The 22518-nt window shown below is 42.0% G+C and overlaps 1 protein-coding gene across 1 annotated transcript; it reads right to left on the bottom strand.

The window, feature by feature from the left end:
• Positions 1–3916: 3916 nt before the first annotated feature.
• Positions 3917–22164, bottom strand: TMEM114 (transmembrane protein 114). The gene is made up of 5 exons (XM_050906204.1): positions 21981–22164; positions 20717–20797; positions 10047–10184; positions 7107–7346; positions 3917–3966 (listed from the first exon to the last, which is right to left on the bottom strand). Exons 1-4 carry the CDS (start codon positions 22162–22164, stop codon positions 7114–7116), a joined length of 636 nt encoding a protein of 211 aa, XP_050762161.1. The 3' UTR covers positions 3917–3966; positions 7107–7113.
• Positions 22165–22518: the final 354 nt, after the last annotated feature.

Genomic DNA, 22518 nt, shown 5'->3' with positions numbered 1-22518 from the left:
TAGTTTCAAAATTCAACAATGTCTTAGTGAATCTCACTGAAGTTGCTCAGCTCATACTGAGAGCAGAGCTTCCTGACTTTGTTGGAAAAAATGTTTTTAGTGAGAGAGGGTAAAGAAATTAAGAACCACAGAAAAATGTAGCATGCTGTTTCCTGCAGAATCCCTCTTACATTTTCGGGACCGATCCTGAAGTCTGTCCCATTCAATTGTTCAATTCTTAGACAGTCTGTCATATTCAGGAAATAAGCCATGATATAAAGCTATTTATTTTTTTCTTATTATTTGCATCCTCAGATATTCAGTTTTATTAGTTTCAGCTTAATAGTTTCAACATTTATGCCACAAATGTAAACAAAAACCAATACTGGTTGATCTAATCAAAAGATAACCATCAATGGAATGGCTATAGCATCTATCTCCTAAGAACAGAAGCAGTAAAAACCTTTAAGAATGTTTTATGATTAATTTTTTTATAAAACAGGGATGGTTAACTACATTTCCCATCACCTGACGTTTTAACTTAAGATGGCCAGCGGCTGGGAGATGTTACTGGCTGGGATTCAGCAGTTTCTAGATGAGATTCTCTGGGCTATGAAATACAGGAGCTAGGGTCTAGTGAGCATGACAGTCTCCTCTGCTCTTCAAACCATACAAAAATTAGTATGTATGGAAATGAATGGTTTCTTTGCAAATACAGTCAACTGCTTAGTGTAGCCATGAGATGTCAGTAGAGACTGCTGTTTCTGTGCAAACTGTTATAAAACGGAAAAGGTCTCTCACGTCAGAGCATTCAAACTATGATTACTAGCAATACAAATGCCAAAGTGGGATGTGACCCAGCAGTATGTACTGCCACTGCTAATATGCATCCAAAGATTGAATATGACAGTGATATGGCTGCTGAAAGGACTGGCAAAAAGGGGGGTAAAAGTTTGAGGGCCTAGTTAGGGTTAAAGCTGATGTGTAAAACATAGGAGAAAGCTATTATGGTAAAACAGCACTATAATGTTTTAATAAAAGTAAAAAGATCTAATTTTTTGTAACCTAACTAGAATGCAATGCAGTAGTTAAAGACCTGTAACCTAAACCAGGGATGGCTAAAACTCTGGGGGTTGAACCTGGCCTTCAAGGTAGTTTTGTCTGGCCTCCAAGAACATCTAACAAAATTCCTGAGCTTGCAATTGCTGGGCTAACAACTGTGCCCACTTAGCAAACAAACTGGGAGTGCTGAGGCACAGGGGAGTCTCTCTTGAGCATGGTTATACCAATTCTGGGGACAGTTTGATTCTCTAGTACAAAGCCAGAGCATTTGTTCTATCCTTTTTGGTCCTGAGCTGGGGCAATTTAGTCTGTTAATATGAAAATGACAGTCAGGAGGCCAAAGGACATGTGTTTTTTACTGATAGATCTTGGCTAGCTATGAACTGTTTTGCTGCAAAGAATTTACAAAATGAAGCAGAGAAAAGGATATCTGTATTTATGAAGTAAGCTCAGACTTCTTTAGATTTTGTTTTTCAGTTTTAAATAGTTGAGACCATTGGATTTCATTTGCAAAATAATGCAAAACAAGTGATAAAATTGGAGGCCAATATTACTTGAGATCCCAAGGTGTCAAGCCAGCTTGGGAAAATCTAAGTCTTTTGGATCTGTCTCATGGGCCAGTTCCAATTTTCCTTAACAGCTTCAGTGGGCAGGCACTCCATGTCTTGCTGTGGTCACCTTAGTGGAGAGGTTCTGGGCAGATTCTGGCTCTCCCCCGCTGTTGACCAACCAGGCATGGAGAGAGCATGTCCTGTTTGGTCTCCAACCTGCCATCCTTTTAAATTTGGAAGGAGGAAATTATGAATCACGTGTGTCTGCACAGAGTCAGTCAGGTTGTATTGGGTTTGCGTGGCAAGGTTTTGGTAGTGGGGGGGAACTATTGGGTTTGTGTGGCAAGGTTTTCATAGTGGGGGGCTATAGGGGTAGTTTCTGTGAGAAGCTGCTAGAAGCTTCCCCCATGTCCGATAGAGCCAATGCCAGCCGGCTCCAAGACGGACTCACCACTGGCCAAGGCGAAGCCCATCAGCAACAGTGGTAGCGCCTCTGGGATAACATATTTAAGAAGGGGGGGGACATGGGACCAGCAACTGCAGCTGGAGAGAGGAGTGAGAATATGTGAGAGAAACAACTCCGCAGACACCAAGGGCGATGAAGAAGGAGGGGGAGGAGGTGCTCCAGGCGCTGGAGCAGAGATTTCCCCTGCAGCCCGTGGTGAAGACCATGGTGAGGCAGGCTGTCCCCCTGAGCCCATGGAAGTCCACGGTGGAGCAGATATCCACTGGAGCAGGTGGATGCCCGAAGGAGGCTGTGACCCTGTGGGAAGCCTGCACTGGAGCAGGCTCCTGGCAGGACCTGTGGACCCGTGGAGAGAGGAGCCCACGCTGGAGCAGGTTTGCTGGCAGGACTTGTGGCCCCATGGGGGACCCAGGCTGGAGCAGTCTGTTCCTGAAGGACTGCACCCCGTGGATGGGACCCACGCTGGAGCAGTTTGTGAATAACTGCAGCCTGTGGGAAGGACTCATGTTGGAGAAGTTCATGGAGGACTGTCTCCCGTGGGAGGGACCCCAGGCTGGAGCAGGGGAAGAGTGTGAGGAGCCCTCCCCCTGAGGAGGAAGGAGCAGCAGAGACAATGTGTGATGAACTGACTGCAACCCCCATTCCCCGTCCCCCTGCTGGGAGGGGAGGAGGTAGAGGAATCAGGAGCAAAGCTGAGCCCGGGAAGAAGGGAGGGGTGAGGGGAAGGTATTTTAAGATTTGGTTTTATTTCTCATTATCCTGCTCTGATTTGACTGGTAATAAATTAAACGAATATCCCCAAGTCGAGTCTGTTTTGCCCATGACAGTAATTGCTGAATGATCTCTCCCTGTCCTTATCTCGGCCCATGAGCCTTTTGTTATATTTTCTCTCCCCTGTCCAGCTGAGGAGGGGAGTGATAGAGCGGCTTTGGTGGGCACCTGGCGTCCGGCGGGGGTCAACCCACCACACAGGTCTATTGGCTTTGGATCAGTGATCAACAAATGCATGGAGCTACTTTAACTGAAGCTATGCCTGAACCAATAATGTCTCCTTGGTCATGAGAGGCAGGTATACAGAGACATCCAAGCTACTCTGCGGGAGCCAGCTCAGGAACAGCACAGACCCAGACTGAATCCTTGTGGTTTCATGACTACATTATATTCACCAGCATCTCCTCTAAATGTCTGGTATATCTACAGTTTTTTCACCCTCAAGGATCCCTTTGACCTCCCCTATCCTTCTTTGCCATCCCTTGAGGAAGCCTTTAAATTAGTGACTGATATTCGCCAGTAGCTCTGTGCACTCTACCTGCTCAAACAGTACTGCTCTGCTCAGTACATCTGTTTTTCTTCACTTCAAATGCGGCCAATTACCTGTGAGTTTGCAATTCACCAGAAAGTAACGGGAACAGTCAGTGTCCTCATCTCGGTAACACATTTTGGGGAAAATACAGCAAAGAACTGGGTATTACATAAACATTAGTTTCAGTAAGAGGAAGAAGCTGGTAAGGTCACTTGTATCAAATTACATAAAGTCCTCCCCAGGATGTTTTGTCTTTCTAGCATAATTCTTCAAAATGTTCAAGGCTTATTTGACTATTCCAAACCATCTTTTTTACTTTGTATTCAGAAGGAATTTCAGAGATATTCAGGGGTTATACAAATATTCAGGAGCAGAAGATACTCTTTATTACTATTGTGCCAGATAGATATTGTAGGAAGCCAGAATGAGAAATTTAGGAAAGCCATGGAAATGAGAATTGCTCTAATTCAATAAGAGATTCATTGGCTTTCTAATTAGATTTGATCACTTGAGTATTTTATATTGCAGCTGCATAAGTATCTTATAAATACCTACCACATGTGACACAGGCCCTTCAAAAGCATCATATAAACTGTAGAATAGATCTGCAGAAAAAGTTAAAGAAAAATATATATCTTAGTTCTTCCATGTCTTGGTAAATAATTCCCAGCTCTGAGATGTCATTTTATTTAATTTTACAACATTCAAAACCACTGTAAAATAACATCTGTAATAAATACTCAAAAAATAACTCAGATGATATTTTACTGTTACAGCTTAGAGTAATGTCTGAGTAACGTCATACAAATTGTATTATAAATAGCTTCACCAGCACCAAAACATAGAAATATTACATTTTACATAATTCACTTAAGCACATGGAATTTTGGCTACAAAGGATTTTTTTTCTTACTCTTCTTATAGAGCTGATTTGGTATGCTTTAACTTGTAAAATGACTCAGTTACACGGTCCCAACATAAGGCAACATGGAAATTATGTGAAAACCAATATGAGAGCAAGTGAGAATTACAAAATTGTACTGGCTATTCACAGAATTTCTACTGCTCACTCTATTCAGGATTTCTAGCCTTATTTCATTCTGATAACAAGCAAGGTCTGCCAACTAAGGTCTTAGACTGGGATTCAGAAACTCTGGTTTCATGTGACCTTGGACAGTTTTTCTGTCTTGGTTCTCCATTCATAGCATTGTAGTAATAATGTTTCCTTATATCTCCAAAGACTGTAAGCTCTCGGAAGCTCCTGGCCACTATTTTTTGTAAAGTAATCGGTACTGTGGGACTAAGATTAGAGTTGAGCTCAGTAAGCGTAAATGTGCAATCTTTAACACAAGACATAATGATAAAATTGTTCTGATATTTAACAGAGGTAGATAAATGCTGCCCTTTGCACTACTGGAGAAAGTACACGGGACTTGCCCAATGACACAGTGTGCCTTGCTGACACAGCTCCTGAGTCACAGTCTTGAACTGTAATATGCTGAAGTCCTCCAGAAATACACGATCTAACAGAAATGTAGTGGAGCTGTTAACACATTCAAGTCTTTATTCAAAGCCACAGCAGTCAGGGGAAAATTTCTTCATTAACTTCAGTGGGCACTGAAGTAAATTTTCTCCTAAACGCTATTACCCAGAGGAAAAGCTAATAAAGAAAAACTAGATTGCTTGGCACTTAAGGTGAAATTCAGGTATCCTGTGTGTTCAGTTTTACTCGGCAGTTTTCAGCACAAGTTAAACGTAGTCCAGCACAAAGCATGTGCACAAATTTCATGAAAAGGAAACATCATCAAAATTGCTAAGTAAAAACTGGGAAATGCATCAGACACATCTTCTGCATTACAGAATTGAAAAAGCAGCTAGTAATAAGCTGAAAGAGATGAGTATGTAGCCTGAGCATCTGATAGATTGGGGCTGGCTACAGTAGTTAGTTAAAACATCTGGAAAAGCAGCTGTATCTTTCTCTTGCAGTACACTCACCATTGCACTGCACTTGAGAACTTCACTATCAGTCACTACTGTCTGCTGGATAACTAATATCAAGTCATTCACAGTATCTAGGCCTTACATCCTTTCATTTGACAGCACCAATGCTCATTTTTAGAAAATTACTAATTTCTTTGTTTTCACCCTATAAGTAATGATTTTAGGAAAGAGAACATGATTGTCCTGGTTTCGGCTAGGACAGAGTTAATTTTCTTCCTAGTAGCTGGTACAGTGCTGTGTTTTGGGTTTAGTAGGAAAAGAATGTTGATAACACACTGATGTTTTTAGTTGTTGCTAAGCAGTGTTTATACTAAGTCAAGGATTTCTCAGCTTCTCCTGCCCAGCCAGCAAGAAGGCTGGAGGGGCACAAGAAGCTGGGAGGGGACACCATCAAGACAGCTGACCCAAACTGGCCAAAGAGCTATTCCATACCATATGACATCATGCCCAGTATATAAACTGGGGAGAGTTAACTGGGAGGGTGGATCGTGGCTCGGGAGCTAACTGGGCATCGGTCAGCAGGTGGTGAGCAATTGCATTGTGCATCACTGGTGTTTTTTTTTCTTTTGTTGTTGTTTGGTTGTTTTTTTTCCCTTCCTCCCCCTCCTTTTTGTTATATTCCTTTTCATTACTATTATTATTATTGTATTTCATTATTACTATTGTTAGTATTATATTTTACTTTAGTTATTAAACTGTTCTTATCTCAACCCACGAGTTTTACTTTTTTTTTCCCTCTTTCCTCCTCCTCACCCCACTGGGAGGGGGAAGGGGGAAGCGGCTGCGTGGTGCTTAGTTGCTGGCTGGGGTTAAACCACGACAATGATGCTGTGTCTCTCCTTAGACATTAAACATAGCTGACATGGATGAGGCTTCTGGGGTTCCCTGGTTTCTCAAATCATCCCATTTTTGTGTGTTGTCACAAAGAAATAGTGTGATTGTGGTACGGGAGAGAGGACAGCCTCTTTGGGGAGACATGAGGGAAAAGAAAGATCCTATAAATACGGAAGGTGTACACCAGGGTAAAGATTAATATTCACCTCACTAGTTGTCCTAGCCATGCCCTGGTGCTGAGGATTATCACTGGAGTTCTCCAAATATTCTGAAGTTCTTCCTATTCTGGATCTTTATTTTCAATTTTACTTTGTGCAACAAAACCATGTTAAGTATGCAGTATTAACTGAAGAAATTTACGCCTCACACTCTCTCCCTCGGTTCAGATGTATAGACATCATATATCCCTATGGTCCTCCAAAGGCAGCAGGAAGATCACACTACCTACCACAAAGTAGCCCTCTCAGAGCAGCTCTGACTGGAATCCTAGGCATACCTATTAGGAGTCTCAGAGGAGAAACCAAAAGCTAAGTGGACTGTGCATACTGGCCTGCAAGGTACTCTGAGGCACTTTGCTGGGACAGTAGAAAGGAGAAAAGAAAGCAAGAAATCTGCCTTGTTCTAAGCAATGAATGGAGATGTCTTATGAGCTACCAGCTGAAATTATTTTGGAAACACACTGCAATGTACTTTCTTCTAAAGTCACAAGGGTTTCCTTATTGACAACACTTGAAATGTGTTACTGACTTATCAGAATCTTTGTGTTTTATAGCTAACTGTGAGGCAAAGGGTTTACGGCAGCTGACAAGATACTCAGTCACAGCCTTGCCACTTTTATTACCTCTAGTGACCAGATATTCCAAGCAATCCACATTTCTAGGTTCTGCAGGGTTCTGTTGTTGCAATGTACCTGTTGTTCATAATGCCTGTTCACGTCGCCGTTTCAGACCCACAAGTCTTGCTGCCAGGAGAAACACAGCCCCGGTGAGCACTTCTGCGACAAAGGAAATCCAGACTAGTGCCAGCGACCAGCCAAACCGGATGTCGATTTCTACCAGGAGATCCTTACTCCTCAGGAGGCAGACAGCTTCTTCGAAGGCAGCAGCTGAATATGCAATATAGACACTGATCCCAGTAAGTGTAACAAGAGCTGAGAAACAAAAACACATTCAGCTAGTTAGCATCCACTGCAGAAATTAAAAATAATTAATTGGATATCTCTTAAGCCTTCTTTGCCACTCCTTCCTAACTACCCAGGCCAGATTACCAGTTAGCCTCTGTTTACCTTTGAAATCTAGTTGAGGCTGTTTTTTGGGGAAGGGTGAGAGGGAAGTAAAGGGAGGGTTATTTCTGTCCATTGAGTTTAATGTGTTCTCACTGTTAAATACTGAATCAAAATGTGTAACAGCAAGCCTCCCACAATAAAAATCTAGTCATGTCTTTTACAGATATCTAATGCATGTACATCTCTGTTTTCAATACTGTGTTATAATGCATCCTGATTTCTCATTGCTGTGAGACCACGTACAGTTGCCTACCTCTATGCAAGAAAGCCCATGGAGATAGAGATTCTTGCATTTCAGGTCAGTGACCTGAATTTCAGCTGTTATCTGATTTTGAGTATCGTAAGTTTTGAGTGTTCAGTGTAAATGTGTTGGTCCTTACTGTCACCTCCCAACAAGTGTTGTGGAGTCATGACTATTCATCACTTCCAAATAATTGAGCCAAAGACATCCTTGGAGCAGACTGAAAATAAATTAAGGCACTCAAACAAGAAGCTAGATGTTTTCAGAATGAAAGGATTGTACAGAAGCTAGCAAACGTAGGGAATGGCACGTCTAGCACAAGTACATGCTACATCCTGGGCCTGGCATCTATGTCACTCAAAGGACATATACTAATTGAAGTCATAACTTTACTGGATCAGTGGCAGGAAAGATGTGATAGAAAGGCCCTGGATTAAAGGACTGTAGCCCAGGGAAAGTAGATACTGGAACACCTGTAGGACAAGATAGTGTCTTATCTGATTCTAAGCGAGAAAAATTTTGGTCTGGCTTTCTGTTAAATCGCAGTGTAAGTCTAGATGAGTGTGCATTTTTGCCAGAAAGACAAAGTTTCAGTAGAGGCAAACAAAGACAGAAGAGTATTGGGTTATCCAACAGTCAAAATTCATACTCATATTCCTGATTTTAACCATGCTATGATGCCTGTACCTTATTCTAGTCCTCTGCAAGGGGGGAAAAAATCACTTTATACCTTTTGTCAGCAGAAATGGAAATGACTGTTTTGTTGACGTTTTCAACAAGGTACACTGAGTTCTGTGATCCCCCTTAAACGTGGCCACATTTCAAAAAAATGGGGAAGCACAGAGGATGTCCTGGGATGTGGAATATATCAGTTCTGGTATTTTCCAAAAACCTCAGGTTTCTGGAATTGCATCATAAAATATTGCTTTCTGCTGAGACAGAACTATCTAATCAATACCGAACTTCATGAACTGGAATATCCTATAAAACTGTGCATGCCTGTTACACGCATCAAGCCTCAGTGCAGCTGAAACAGCTGAGAAGTACAGCCTGAGCAGGAGGAGGGTCTGGTCTCACACCAAAGGCCACCCTGCAGTCTGTTCATGCTGTCCTGGGAAACAGCACTAGTTGCATCTTCAGAATATATTGAAGCACGCCTCTCCTAATACTGTCTTTGTGTTTCCTTCCCCTCTTTGCAACCCCATGTGTCTTAGAAAGGCACAGTACTCCACTCCTCAGCAGGATAATCTTGCTTTGCACTTCACAGCTTTTCATCTTTCACTTATGATTTGGAGTAGTTTTCAAATAGCCTAAGCCTTTTTAGTGAATACAACTTTCTGATGTTCTAAGGAAATAGAACTTACTTTTTTTTTTTTCAGAAGAAAAATGTCTTTGTAAGAGCATTTCAGACTAAAAAGGTCAGTCAAGACTTTGAGACAGCAGCATTTGCTTCCCGCAATCTTTTAGCATTCTCTACCTAGAAACAGGACTGTATGATCAGGTGATGAGGGCCAATACTGAGGATCCCCTTCTCTGTTGGGGAAAATTTCTGTTTCAAGTTACATTGTGAAACGGTACTGAAAATCTATTTGGAGAAGAAAATGGAGATGGAATTAATCCCAGTTTTCCTACTTTGACAGAATGTTTTTAGTTTTAATTCATAAATGACTTTCTAAAACAGAGGGTTTGGTTACAGCAAAAATAATAGAAAACAAAATGTAAAAGAATTTTACAAGCTTCAAATTGAAATGTTACACTCCAACTAAAATAACTCTTTGGGGTTTCCTTTTGTGACCCACAGTTTGGGGACACCACTCTAGTTCAAAACTTGCAGTGAAGCTAACCCAGAAATGCCTAGCAAGACCCTTTTCAGGAGCTCAATGCAAATGCCTTTGAAAAAATGTCGGTCTTCTTAATAGTTGTAAGATCTGTGCAAGGTTATCGAACCCTATGTTTTACTAATTCCGAAGTCACTTCTCCATTACTCCATTACCCTACCTGTAAAGAATTTGGGCACTGTGCTGAGAAGGTATTAAATCTTTTGTGTTAATGGGCACAGCAAACACATTGAATTGTGTTCAAAGTGTGACTCACTCCACAAGGACGTACGGTTGTGTGTGATTATTTGCCTTTCCTGACTCTAAGTGGCAGCTTTCTGTTCCAGAATCCTGGCAGGACCTGAGCAAACACCAAGTGAATGAACATCAGCATTATTCTGAAAGCAAACTCTTGCTTAGCTTTTTTCCCCTGGAAGACAAAGTGATGTTTCCCAGATATAATCTCTTATTATTTAAAACGGTTAAGCCAGGAGTTTGATATAGTACCTCCAAAAAGAAAAAGCAGTCCTGTCATTAGAAGCAGTAGGTAGGCCCTGGCAAGAATACTGATGAATCCAGTCATTCCTCCAAAAATCATCAATATCAGGCTGAGGGGCATCAGGATGACGAATGTTCCGTGCATGTCTGAAGAAAAACGAAGAATGTTAATATTTTAACATTTTATTATGGTGTCATTGGATGTACTAATAATTATTGAATGCAGAGCCCCTCATCAGGATCAAAGCCTTATTCTGTGCTGCACAAACGAGTTGGACAATCTCTTGGGTTTTCAGTTTAAGTTGGCAGGACAAATATATGGTATGGAGGAAAAGGTAACATACAGAGCAAGCCCTTCACAGGATCACAGCCTGTGTTTCAAACAGAGACCACAAATATAAAGGATATGTCTACATGGATATATTTAACCAATTAAACTGTTCTCAGATATTAAGCCTAGCTGGATAACAGGTGGTGCATTGCATATCAGGTAGTCACTGACAACCTTAATAAAAAGTAGCCCTGGTTATCTGAATGATACAGATCACAGTGAGTGGCATTGTTCTGTTTGGGTGGTGAGATCCAGCAGATGCTTTGGTTAAATGCTTTCTTTTCTTTCACATGTGCTCTGCTGAACTGATCTAGCAAATTGTTGACCTTTTCCTTTGTCGCAGCTGACCATCAACTAGAGGTAAATTTTCCCATCCAGCTCTGATTCTGTGTCTGTCATTGTTTTCCACAGCAGCTTCACTAAGTACATTAACGTATCCTGGTTGCTTCCTCCCATGCTAAATGTTTTACATTAGTCTTTCTTGATTCCTATAACATTTTAATAGCTGTGTAAACAGAGGGTTGCTATGTATTTTTTCATATCACACTGTTTTTTCCATCATAAACCATCTTTGTGTCATTGTTCCCTCTCATGCAATCTATCCACAACGTTCAACCCAACCTTTTCTAGAATAATAACCAAAAAAATGTAATTCCAGCTTCCAGTATCAGTTTATTTCATACCAGAGTGAAGTGCAGAGTTACTGAGAATGGAAAACTTAAGACCCATTTTCTGAAAGGCTCTAGGCTTCAGTGTCTCATCTAATTTCACAGAGAAACAACAATACACCATTAGCTGGTTCCCAAGGAAAAGGAGTTAGTTAAGAGGTCACAGTTTCTCTGTGATCAGATGATCAATTTTTTTAAGTCACTGTAACTGCCCACTGAATTGGAGGTACTTCGCCTGCCAGCGGCTAAGGGTCCAGCTGTATTGGCTTTGTGTGGCAAGGTTTTGGTAGTGGGGGGACTACAGGGGTGGCTTCTGTGAGAAGCTGCTAGAAGCTTCCCCCGTGTCCAATAGAGCCAATGCCAGCCAGCTCCAAGACAGACCCACTGCTGGCCAAGGCCGAGCCCATCAGCAATGGTGGTAGTGCCTCTGGGATAACATATTTAAGAAGGGGCGGGGAGGGGCACGGGACCAGCAACTGCAGCAGGAGAGAGTGAGAATATGTGAGAGAAACAACTCCGCAGACACCAAGGGCGATGAAGAAGGAGGGGGAGGAGGTGCTCCAGGCGCTGGAGCAGAGATTTCCCCTGCAGCCCGTGGTGAAGAACATGGTGAGGCAGGCTGTCCCCCTGCAGCCCATGGAGAACCACGGTGGAGCAGATCTCCACCTGCAGCCCGTGGAGGACCCCATGCTGGAGCAGGTGGATGCCCAAAGGAGGCTGTGACCCTGTGGGAAGCCCATGCTGTAGCAGGCTCCTGGCAGGACCTGTGGACCCGTGGAGAGAGGAGCCCACACTGAAGCAGGTTTGCTGGCAGGACTTGTGGCCCCATGGGGGACCCACGCTGGAGCAGTCTGTTCCTGAAGGACTGCACCCCGTGGAAGGGACCCACGCTGGAGCAGTTTGTGAAGCAGCCTGTGGGAAGGACTCATGTTGGAGAAGTTCATGGAGGACTGTCTCCCGTGGGAGGGACCCCAGGCTGGAGCAGGGGAAGAGTGTGAGGAGCCCTCCCCCTGAGGAGGAAGGAGCAGCAGAGACAATGTGTGATGAACTGACTGCAACCCCCATTCCCCGTCCCCCTGCGTCGCTGGGAGGGGAGGAGGTAGAGAAAATTGGGAGTAAAGTTAAGCCTGGGAAGAAGGGAGAGGTGGAGGGAAGGTATTTTAAGATTTGGTTTTTATTTCTCATTATCCTGCTCTGATTTGACTGGTAATAACTTAAACGAATATCCCCAAGTCGAGTCTGTTTTGCCCGTGATGGTAATTGCTGAATGATCTCTCCCTGTCCTTATCTCGGCCCATGAGTCTTTTGTTATATTTTGTCTCCCCTGTCCAGTTGAGGAGGGGAGTGATAGAGCGGCTTTGGTGGGCACCTGGTGTCCAGCCAGGGTCAACCCACCACACCAGCTTATCCTCTTCAGTATCATTATAAAGATAAGATGCAATTGTGTACATATCTCTGTTCAGTTCTAGAACCTTGAAAGGTTAGGAAGAGCCTTCCATGGGATCAAGGCAGACACTGTTAATTTCTTTGCATGAGGGGAATGTGGTTTCATGACATAATTATTTGGTTTTTGTAGTACAGAACATGCTGACAAGGAAAAATGTGGCAAATGACAAAGTTTTGGGAGGTGACCCTATTGTTCTTCCATTTCCGTTTATTTACACTGGTATTCTATTCTCATATTTAGTCCCACATATGCCCACATCAAGATCAGTTGATGCTTAGAAAGTACAAATTCAGCATTCTGCATTGAAGGGAGCACTTTCTCTCCTTTCTTCTAAATCTGAGGATACTCCCTGGGCTTTCCTTCCGCAAAACTGACCATGGCTGCTGTTGCTGGCTAAGAAACCCAAACCTATGGCAATTCTCAGACGCTAACGGTTAAATCAATGTTCAGCTTACTGTGTATAAACCAGTATGTCAAAACTGTTTGCAAATCTTAGTTGAATACCAAGAGGAGAAGTAGCTGTGGAACTTAGTTCAGGAGTTTTATATGGTTAGAAGTGGTTGTCAAGGATGTGATGCGACATGATGTGACAGAATAGATTTGGCACACAATTTAGTTCTCATATTCTAGAGAGGCAGCAGGAACAGGCTAGTCTTCTGCCCTGTTTGTGCTTCCTGAGCGCATTGGGCCTGATTTTGATTCCCCACCATTTTGACATCCAAATGTCCTTTTAGATTTGGTCTTGCATGTAAGAGGTGAAAAGGCCTTGGGAGGATAAAATCTGATGCAATTAACATTTTAAAAGTAAGAATATAAGAATGGTGCAGCTCTGTCCTCAGACCTGGCTTTGCTGGGAGGGAAGAAACATAAACAAGCTCATCACTGGGCCTGTGCGTTGTGATTTTCCAGGTGTCCCACACTAGTCAAAGTTGCTGCTAACAAACTATACCTCAGGACAGTAGCACTAACAGTTGCTATTTCTTTGACTTTCCTTTTCATGGTGTGATTTAAGCTACTGCAGCTAGGACTGTAACCTTAGCCAGGACAAGTGTGGGTGAAGAAGATAAGGCTCTGAATGTAACCTTTTGAAGCAAAGGGAAGACAAATCCATACCAGAGTATTCTCCTGGGGAGTGTCATAGACATAAATGATCTGTGACAGTTGCATGCAACATCAGAATAACTCTGATTTTTATGCTCTCTTCAGTGAAAATATAGGTTTTAGGGATATCTCAGCTGAAACCCACAAATCCCACTGTGACAGAGCCTTACTTTTCCTACACACAGCTGGGATGACATTTCTCATGAATCACCTGCAGCTTTTTTAAAATCAAATATTTAATGGATTGTATTTGGTTAAACAGCACTTTTATTACCTCCAGTGTTCTAGTTCAATACCTAATACCCATTTGTCCTTCTTCTATGAAATCTGCAACTGCCTGGGAAACTTATTCTAAAATGCTGCCATGGAAACCACTCAGGAATCTGAATTCATGCTGTCTGGCATATGATATTATGCCATTATATTCCTTGATTAGAGGGACAGAATTAGTTTATAGAAGGACATGACTTAAAATATCTTTACTGTGTTTCTGTCTTCAATAATCATCTGTGAAAGAAGTTAAAACATTAATTTTGCAGTCATTTTAGTGTTTTTTAGGTTGTGTTGAAATGCATATTTACGCTTGATGTATTACATGCATAACTGTCTTCATTTTGATGAAATTAATCTAGTACTGAAAAAAAACACCACCTAAGCATTTTGCACAAGAAGAGGTATGTGCACTTTCCTGTAGAACAGAATTCAGTTTCCCACATGTTTCTTAATGCCTGAGTTCCCTGTCAGTCCAACACGAAAGATCCAATAGTTTAATCTTGAAAATACTGAAACAAACTGATGAACATTTAAAAAACACTCCAGTTTTTTGTAGCAAAAAGTACTTTAATTGCTTGATCTGAGTTCATGAAGTTTTACATCAGCCAGCCAAAGCTGTTTTACTAGAGGTCTGACCAAATGTCTGCAAGAATGACATCTGCAGTGTGTGTCCAGATCTGTGAATTTGGCAGACATTTCTAAATTACCACCCAACACAGTTGTTGATGAGTTGTTTGTAACAAATCTGTGGAATGAACTAGAAAAACTGAATAGTGTCAAAAGTAACCAGCTGCAGGTCTAGCAGTTTTGTTAATCATCTCCTGTTAACATGCTGGAGCTTAATTGTTTCAAACTAACTTTGGATTTGTTTGCACAGCTTATAATAGCAAATAGTCTCTAGAAATCTGTAATAGTCGCCTCATCAGAAATACTCCAAATGGTAGCAGCTCAGAAGAGCTTAATTAAGGATCTGTTTATCTTCCCCAGCAGTACCTAAATAGCCAGTTAGAAAGACAAAAGCCTCTAGCTGAAAGAGAATGCTAGCAGTAGCTAAAACCAGTGGGGCTGCTCTGGAAAGACTTGGCAAAGCCAGGAAGAAACAGTGCACTGAGAAAGCCTGACCTGCTTGCAAGGAAGGAAGGAAGGAAACAACTTAGAGAAACAACGAGCAATAGAAAAGAACTGCTGCCTGTGGCTAAATGTGAGAATTCTGGGCTTGAACCCCCGGGACACGAAGGCCTGGATTCCCTCCTGGTCAGTAGAGAAAAGATGATGGTTGAGGAGAGCTCACAGGGTTAGGGTACCCCAGATAATTAGCTGAGCTCCGGACTTTGTGTTACACGTTTTGGCTTTGTGCTCATGCAACAAGTTTCTGAGCTAAACTGGAAGACAAATTGCAGATAGTAGAAATAAAATGATGCTAGACTTGGTACAGGTGGGCACTGATGAAAACCTTCAATACTAGGAATGAGTAGAATGATAACCGTAAGTGATGCACTGTGGTTCACATTCTATTGCTACAATACCAATGAATTTGAAAATGAGAACATTCATCAGAAGTTGTCATTCATTAGGTCTCAGCTGCAGTAATGCTAAAGTTATCTCAGATTTCTGTATATATTTATTGTAATATCTACTGTAAGTACCAAAGCAAATGTTCACTGGAACCTCTTTGAAGGACCACTGCACTGTTGCTCAGAAACAAAGCAGATCCGTCTAGGTATACACCTACCGTATCAATTAAGTTAGAATTTCTATGTACATCATTTGGGTCTTATTTCACTTGGCCTCTGAACTGGCTCTTGCCAGGTATTCCAGCCCTAGCTGCTTCCTTCTGATAACTTAAAACCAAAAGGAAAATTGTGAAGAACTGTAAATCCCCCAGGGAAAAAGTAATGGCAGCAAAAGAATAAGACATTCTGGGATTATGACATTATAAACATGTAACTCAGTAAAAATGAAGCAGGCCCATAAAGAGTGGGGAGAAGTGTGAAAGCAGCTGGTTAGTGACTGTTACAGGATCCACGTGCTGTAAGGAAATCCAGTCTAGTTTCACTGTACTATTAAACTCATTTTGTTGAGGAAGAAACGAACGCAGCTGTTACGTTATAACAAGTGAGGTATCAGTAACTGCCCCTACTGCAAAGATTGTTTCCCTACAGAAAGCACTAACTTCCCTGCAGGAAGCACTAACTTGTCTGCAGCCTCATGGTTCCAGCTACATTGATGTCTAAAAAAGAAAAAATAAAAATACTCTGGGGAGAATAATTTAAGCAGTTGTGCATGGGCAGCTGCACACTCCAGTCTTGGTTTTATAACAAGAAAAACATTTTCTTCCAGCCATATAGAAGTGGAAACCACATCCATTAACTGATCATCTCTGGATGGCTCAGGAATAGAGGAGAGCACTAAAAAGTGACTTGTAACAGGAAATCAATCACTGGCCGTGATGTTCATGTCACTAACAAAAAATCAGGATTGTCAGAGGCTTAATCGTACCTTGTAGGTTACCTAATGCAGCTAGTTTGTGTGTCAGGGGCAAACCAGACAGCCATTAAGAAATAACAGTAGTTCCTCTCATGTTATTTTTCGTAACACTAGCCCCAGCTCTGCAGTGTAGATGGGACCCCACAACAGCTTGGGGTGCAAAGCTAAGATTCAAGAGAAATGATCTGTTTTGTAATTTTGCAACTGTTTGCATCTTTGGACCAAAATGGCCTCTTACGTTTTGGCCAAATAACACGTTATAGATGTTGCTTTCGTGTGCCGAAAGAAAAAAAAAACCTTTGTGGCAATTTGGTTTTAAACTACAAGAGGAGGGGGGGAAGTCACACAAAAAAATTCTCCACATTTTAACAAATTTCACCATGCTTTGAAAAAACCTTAACCAGAGCTTTCTAAGATCGGCAAATCATATAGCATTTAGTTCAGAAGAATGCAGATGGAAGTAATTTTTATGTTTCCAAGCAGGAGTCACTATCCAGCCATAACTGAGACACATAGGAAGAGGTTACTTGAGTTTCCAAAAAGTCAAGCTCATAGAAGAGTTTTGACAGGATACATTAGTATCCAGCAAACACATTACTTTCTTCTTTTGACAGCTCATCCGTCCTGCAAGAAGTACTTGAACTAAGTCCAGAGTACAAACTGAATTTGATTAGAAATATTTACAAAATTGTTCATTTTGCAGGGATTACACTGGTGTTGTCTTTAGCTAAATCTATACTGGTAGTTACTAATTATTAACAATACAGACTTTGGTAAATGAAAAATATTGATGCTACAAAAATGCCCAAGAGTAACCTTTCCCCAATGTAACTTGTTGTTTTTTGGTTCGGGGCTTTTTGGGGGTTGGTTTTTTTTGAAAGAAATTATTTTACAAAGCTGCAACTCTTGGGGAAAATTTTTCAGTAGATTAAATACTGCTGTTCCTTCTACACACCAACTTCCCTCACTCTGTATGTGATCCTGAACATTTAGGTGTGATTTTGAATGTTATGTTTCTTCTACTGGAAAATGGCAAAGCTGCTCAGAACTGCTGATGCAGCTTCCTTCGAACTCAGAGTGACATTCTTCTTTTACCATTTAGTGAGAGATGGATTCAGCTCATCATGAAAAAACATTGGTCTTTCCACTTGTCTCCCATAGCTGGCACAGGAGAATGCATGGCAAGACAAGATATCTGGGGTGTCTTTGCTGACAGATTTCAGTTTTAAAGGTGACTTTCAGAGGACTATCTTTAATGCTAGTGGTCACTAAGAGACCCTAATAACTAAATTGTGAAAAGTGACACTTTCATTTTAATCCTGTATGGGACAGAGGAAAATGTACATCTCCAGTAAAAAGATTTTTTTTTTAAATGCAGAAATTTCAGAAAAGCTAGTGGCAGGTAGTCTACTGCTGTATTCCTTTAGACAGTGGCTGATGTTTTAAACAAATATATAATCATGTCCTAATGTAATCTGTAGTAGGAAAATATTTTATACATTGTGGGTTTGAGGGAGAGAGAGGGTATACGCCATATGTTCAGCTGGAGGGAGTGGTAAGAAAAGAAATGGAAGCTTAATGTAGAGGAGAAGGCATGCTTGTGTCTAATCCATTAGAGAAATTGCTCAAGAGTACTCCTGTGATGTGAAAATACAACATACTCTCAGGCTTAACAAGACCTAGGCTGATTGCCTGAGTAATATTGCCGGTAGCAGAGAACTTCAACTTGCACGCCCAATTTTTTTAATTTGCCAGGAGCTCTATTTGAAGTACGCATTAAGCCTAAAAGGAATCTGCTGGGGATAAATAGGAGAGAGATTGGAAATGTGGAGGGAGGGAATGTGAAGGCTTTTCATTCTCTAATGAAGGGTTGTCTTCTGGCAGTGACCAGCACTTCTGTTTCCACTTTGACGTAGCTCTTTGCACTCAGGTATAAACTTTCTCCCATCTTTTTGGCACTTGTGTCCAGTTAAGACATGCCAGGAAGAGTATGAGAACTGTGCCAAATGGGGGACGGGATTCCTGATGTGTTACTTAAGTGCCTGCATTAGGAGACAGCCCTTCTAAATCTTTTTAGGAATAATCAGCAAGAAACACATTCAATGTTGCCAGAGCTCCTGAAATTCAATCTGCCAATCAAACAGTGAGAAATACGGGTGTACAGCTAGACAGAATGAGATTAATTCCATGTGAATGTGCCTCACACAGACACCTGCACAGGCACACACAGAGAAAAAAATAATTTTTTGAAATAACTGATTAAAGCTGTGCAATTAGCCTGTTTGCCCCATATAGCAACACATGAAGAAATTACTGTAACTACACTGGAATCCACGATCCCAGAATTGTCCTCTAAAATTCTAGTTAAAATGTGTTGTAAATGAAGATGAAGATTTGCCCTGGTCTGCCTAAATATGATTCAGTGACCACAGTCAGAAAATATTTGAGAAAGAAGTGTAAGGCTGAAGTAGAAGGTAATATCTCAGTACTTAACAAACCCAGATGTTACTTAGAAATAGCTATATTTCCTAGAAGTAAGAAGTGCTGACATGGCACTTCTTATGTCCAGCTGCTATTGCTGTGGGTCTGTAGCCTCACCACAATGAAACTGCCTTGAAGCTGAACATGTAAAATATCAAAAAGTTCACTCTGTAGGGCATTCTAATCAAACCTAGTAGGTTCTTTCAATGAAAGTATCTTTGATTTCTTATCTCATCATTTTTAGGCAGACTATGCCTGCTTATAATAAAATCTGCTAGTGTCTTTGCAGACCTGAAGTCTTTGTCCAGGAACCTAAAAATAGTACTTGATATGAAAGCGAGAGATAAAAAATTTGTCTGAGGCTCTGAAGTCTGTAAACATAGTTATGAATCCAATTTTTACTCATATTCACTATTTTCTTACACTTCATGACTACCAAAGAGCTGTCCTTTGTTTCCAAGCCAACATCATTTTTACAACCAGAAGAGCTCTGTAGAGTCTCTGCTTTTGTTTTTGCAGAATTGTTTTCATTGAAGAGCTGTAATCTAAAATCTCCTTGCCTGAGAAAAATTACAGATGTATCTTTTGCAAATATGAACACAACTTTTGAAATGCTAATAATTTTATCCTGAAATTTTAGACTATCCCAGACATAATAGTTGAGGTGCCCACACTTAAAAAGTGATCAGTCTGGTTAGGTTCAATTAACTTTGAACCCTCCAAGGCTTAAGTGATCCAGCAGACAACCATTTTCACTGATCCTCACAGTTTTCAGCAACATAAAGCAGCTAAGGCCCTCTGTCTTAAGCAAGGAAGATTAAAGAAATGGCACCTTTCAGTTTGAAAGCACAGAGAGACAGTCTGTGCTGTTAAGTCTTGAACCTGTCAATATGTTTGTACGGCTGTTTCAGTAGCCCACTGCGATCTTATTCCTACTTCAACTTTCCAGTTACTATTGCAACACAGCTACATTAGCCTCAGTACCTCATAGACTGACTTTGCCATGTTTGCTGCACTTTTAGCTGTATTATGAGATGCTGTTCCAAGAGACTAAAGACACTTTACGCCTCTCTGAAGGACCGCTCAGGGAAATGGCTGGTTTTGAGGGAAAGAGTACCATTTTAAGACACAGGACAAATGCATATATTCTGCTTGCAAGGGGAAAACAGCTAGAGTCAGAGAGGAGAGGTGAGTAAATAAAAAATTTTTAAAAAAGCCAGCCCCTATACAAGCGTGTATGAGCGAAGCATTGTGCAGAATATGATGCAAAGAAGCTAAATCAACTCTTACGAGAAGCCTAAAAGTATATGAAAATGTTTAGTTTGGACTTTCTGAAAACATTCTGACATTGACAAATGAATCTAAAGAAAAAGAAGTACATACCAACCAACACAGTTAGAAACTTAATCTTTTTGAACACTATGTTCTTCAAAGATTTTGAACACTGCTTTTAGTCATTGATTTATTTTCTTAAATTCCCGCATACTTAAGGTTTTTTTCAGTGCAAGAAATCCCACTGAAAGGGTAGATAAGTAGCTGTCTTAAAGATTAATTTAAATGTGTGCTTAAGCATTTTCAGTGATCAAACTCTTTTGAGGAGATTTTGAACATTTTTGCCTTTCATTTTTAACAATTGTGTACCTTCCTGAGCCATTCCAGGCAGAAACATCTTGCTCCTGTGGAAGAAATTAGCTGAACTTGACATCAAATACATGGTTATTTCAACAGTAATCCCACTTAAAGACCACACGCAGTGACAGATATTGCACAGAAGGAGAGTCAAAACACTATCTCAGAGCTCCCCCTCTGAATCAGAAATGGGACCTCATAAGTGACCAAGGAGGGAGGGAAAGGTGGATGGAAGTATAGAAATAATATAGAAGTTACTCACACAAAAGCTGTCTGTGTGAATCAGTGATGTTTGCATTCTCATGCCAGAAGGGGTTTATCAAAGGGTAACATTCGCTCCTCACTAATAGAGAAGGGAAAAAGCAATGAGAAAAAATTACGCTATAATATCCTATTGCAATATATCCTCTTATTTTTTGCATGTACATATAATTCATATAATATTATCTACTTTAAAAGGTAGGGAAGGAAAGGAGGGGATTTTCAGTACCCAGCATTGGCCAACTTCTGCTCCCATGGGGCCTGACCACTGAAGTCAAGAGAGAAACATCTGCTCATTTCAGTGGGGCTCAGGGTACAGCAAAGGGGAGAATTCCTTTAACCTGCTCCTTCTCTGCTCCACTGGAAGTAACATCCTTTCTTGCTTATGATGAACATTACTTACTCCTTCTTTTTAATGGTGGAATCAAAACCAAAAGTAATATGCCTGGCATACAAACTAAACTAAATGGGAAAAATCCTATAATATCCACATAGGGTTTATGGATCTTTCATTAAAATCCAGAACTGTGAAATACCAAGGAAGATCAAATGCAGTACAATTGCTTGATGAACTTTGTGAGTCTTTAGTCACTTACATTTAGTTAGTATGGGATTAAGTTAATTTTATTTATATTTATATTATTTATAGATATACATTTCAAACATAATATTTATATTGATATCATTTATATTAATATTACTTACAGTATTTATGTGTATAAACTATATATTGTTTAATATTATTTATATTTAGATTCTTTATATTATTATTTATCATTTTAATGGCTTTAACCCAGAACTGTCACCCCTTAATTCCCTGAGTCAAATGAAAAGACGTGTCTTTCCTTCTAAATGGTTAACGTTTATTAAATGAGTTTGAATTAAAAGTTAATGTAAAATTCGGTTACAGTAGCAGAAAATTCGCTATCCCCATGTCTCCTTTGGCAATTAATACAAGAGATGATACTCGACAAAGAACTGCCGACGGGTAAAGGGCACCGAAAGGAGAGTGCACTGTTTTTCCGAACAAGTGAAGCCAAAAGAAGCAGCTACCGCAACCGCCTGCTACGGCCCCTCCGCGCAGCAGTTACTGCAACACGCCGGAGCTGCCCCTCCTGCAGCCGGGAAGACTCAAAGCCCGCTCCCACCCCGCCGCTGGCGGACACGCGTGGGACGCGGCGCCCCGCGGCAGGAGGAGCGCTCCCCGGCGGGGGCGGGCGGCTCCCCGCGCGGCCCGCCCGCCCTGCCCGCCCCGCGCCACTCACCGCGGCAGGTCCGCCACAGACCCGAGTGGGAGCTGAGGGCGTCCGTGCCGTTACGGGACGTCTCCAGCTTGGAGGCATCGATGATGTACCAGAAGTCCGTCGCGATGGCCACCACGAGGAAGATGAAGCTTGAAACTCCCACCAGGGCCACGAAGAGGGAGAGGACGCCCAAGTTAACCTTCATGCTGCCGCCCGCCGCCGCCTCGCCTCAGCCAGACCCCACGCTCGCCTCCGCGGCGTCTCCACAGGGGCCGCGCGCCGCTCGCGCCGGGCCCGCCGCAGGTCGCCCGCCTCGAGCCCCGCCCCGGCCGCGCGGCGGGAAGGGCTGTCTGCCTCCGCTCCTCGCCTGTCGTCGGGCGGAGCGGGGAGCGCCGCGTCCCGCCGCCACACCTCAGCCCCGGCCCCGGCCCCGGCCCCGCAGTGCTCCCCGGGGCGCGACCGGGCCCTGCTCCTGTCCCGGCCCGGCCGGGCCCCGCTCGGTTCGCTTTCCCGCCTGGCCTGTCAGCCCCGACGGCTGGCCTTGCCCTCTCCCCGGAGG

Source organism: Gymnogyps californianus, chromosome 15 (assembly GCF_018139145.2).
Source record: "Gymnogyps californianus isolate 813 chromosome 15, ASM1813914v2, whole genome shotgun sequence".
NCBI lineage: Eukaryota > Metazoa > Chordata > Aves > Accipitriformes > Cathartidae > Gymnogyps > Gymnogyps californianus.
This window is presented reverse-complemented; position numbering and strand designations above follow the sequence as displayed.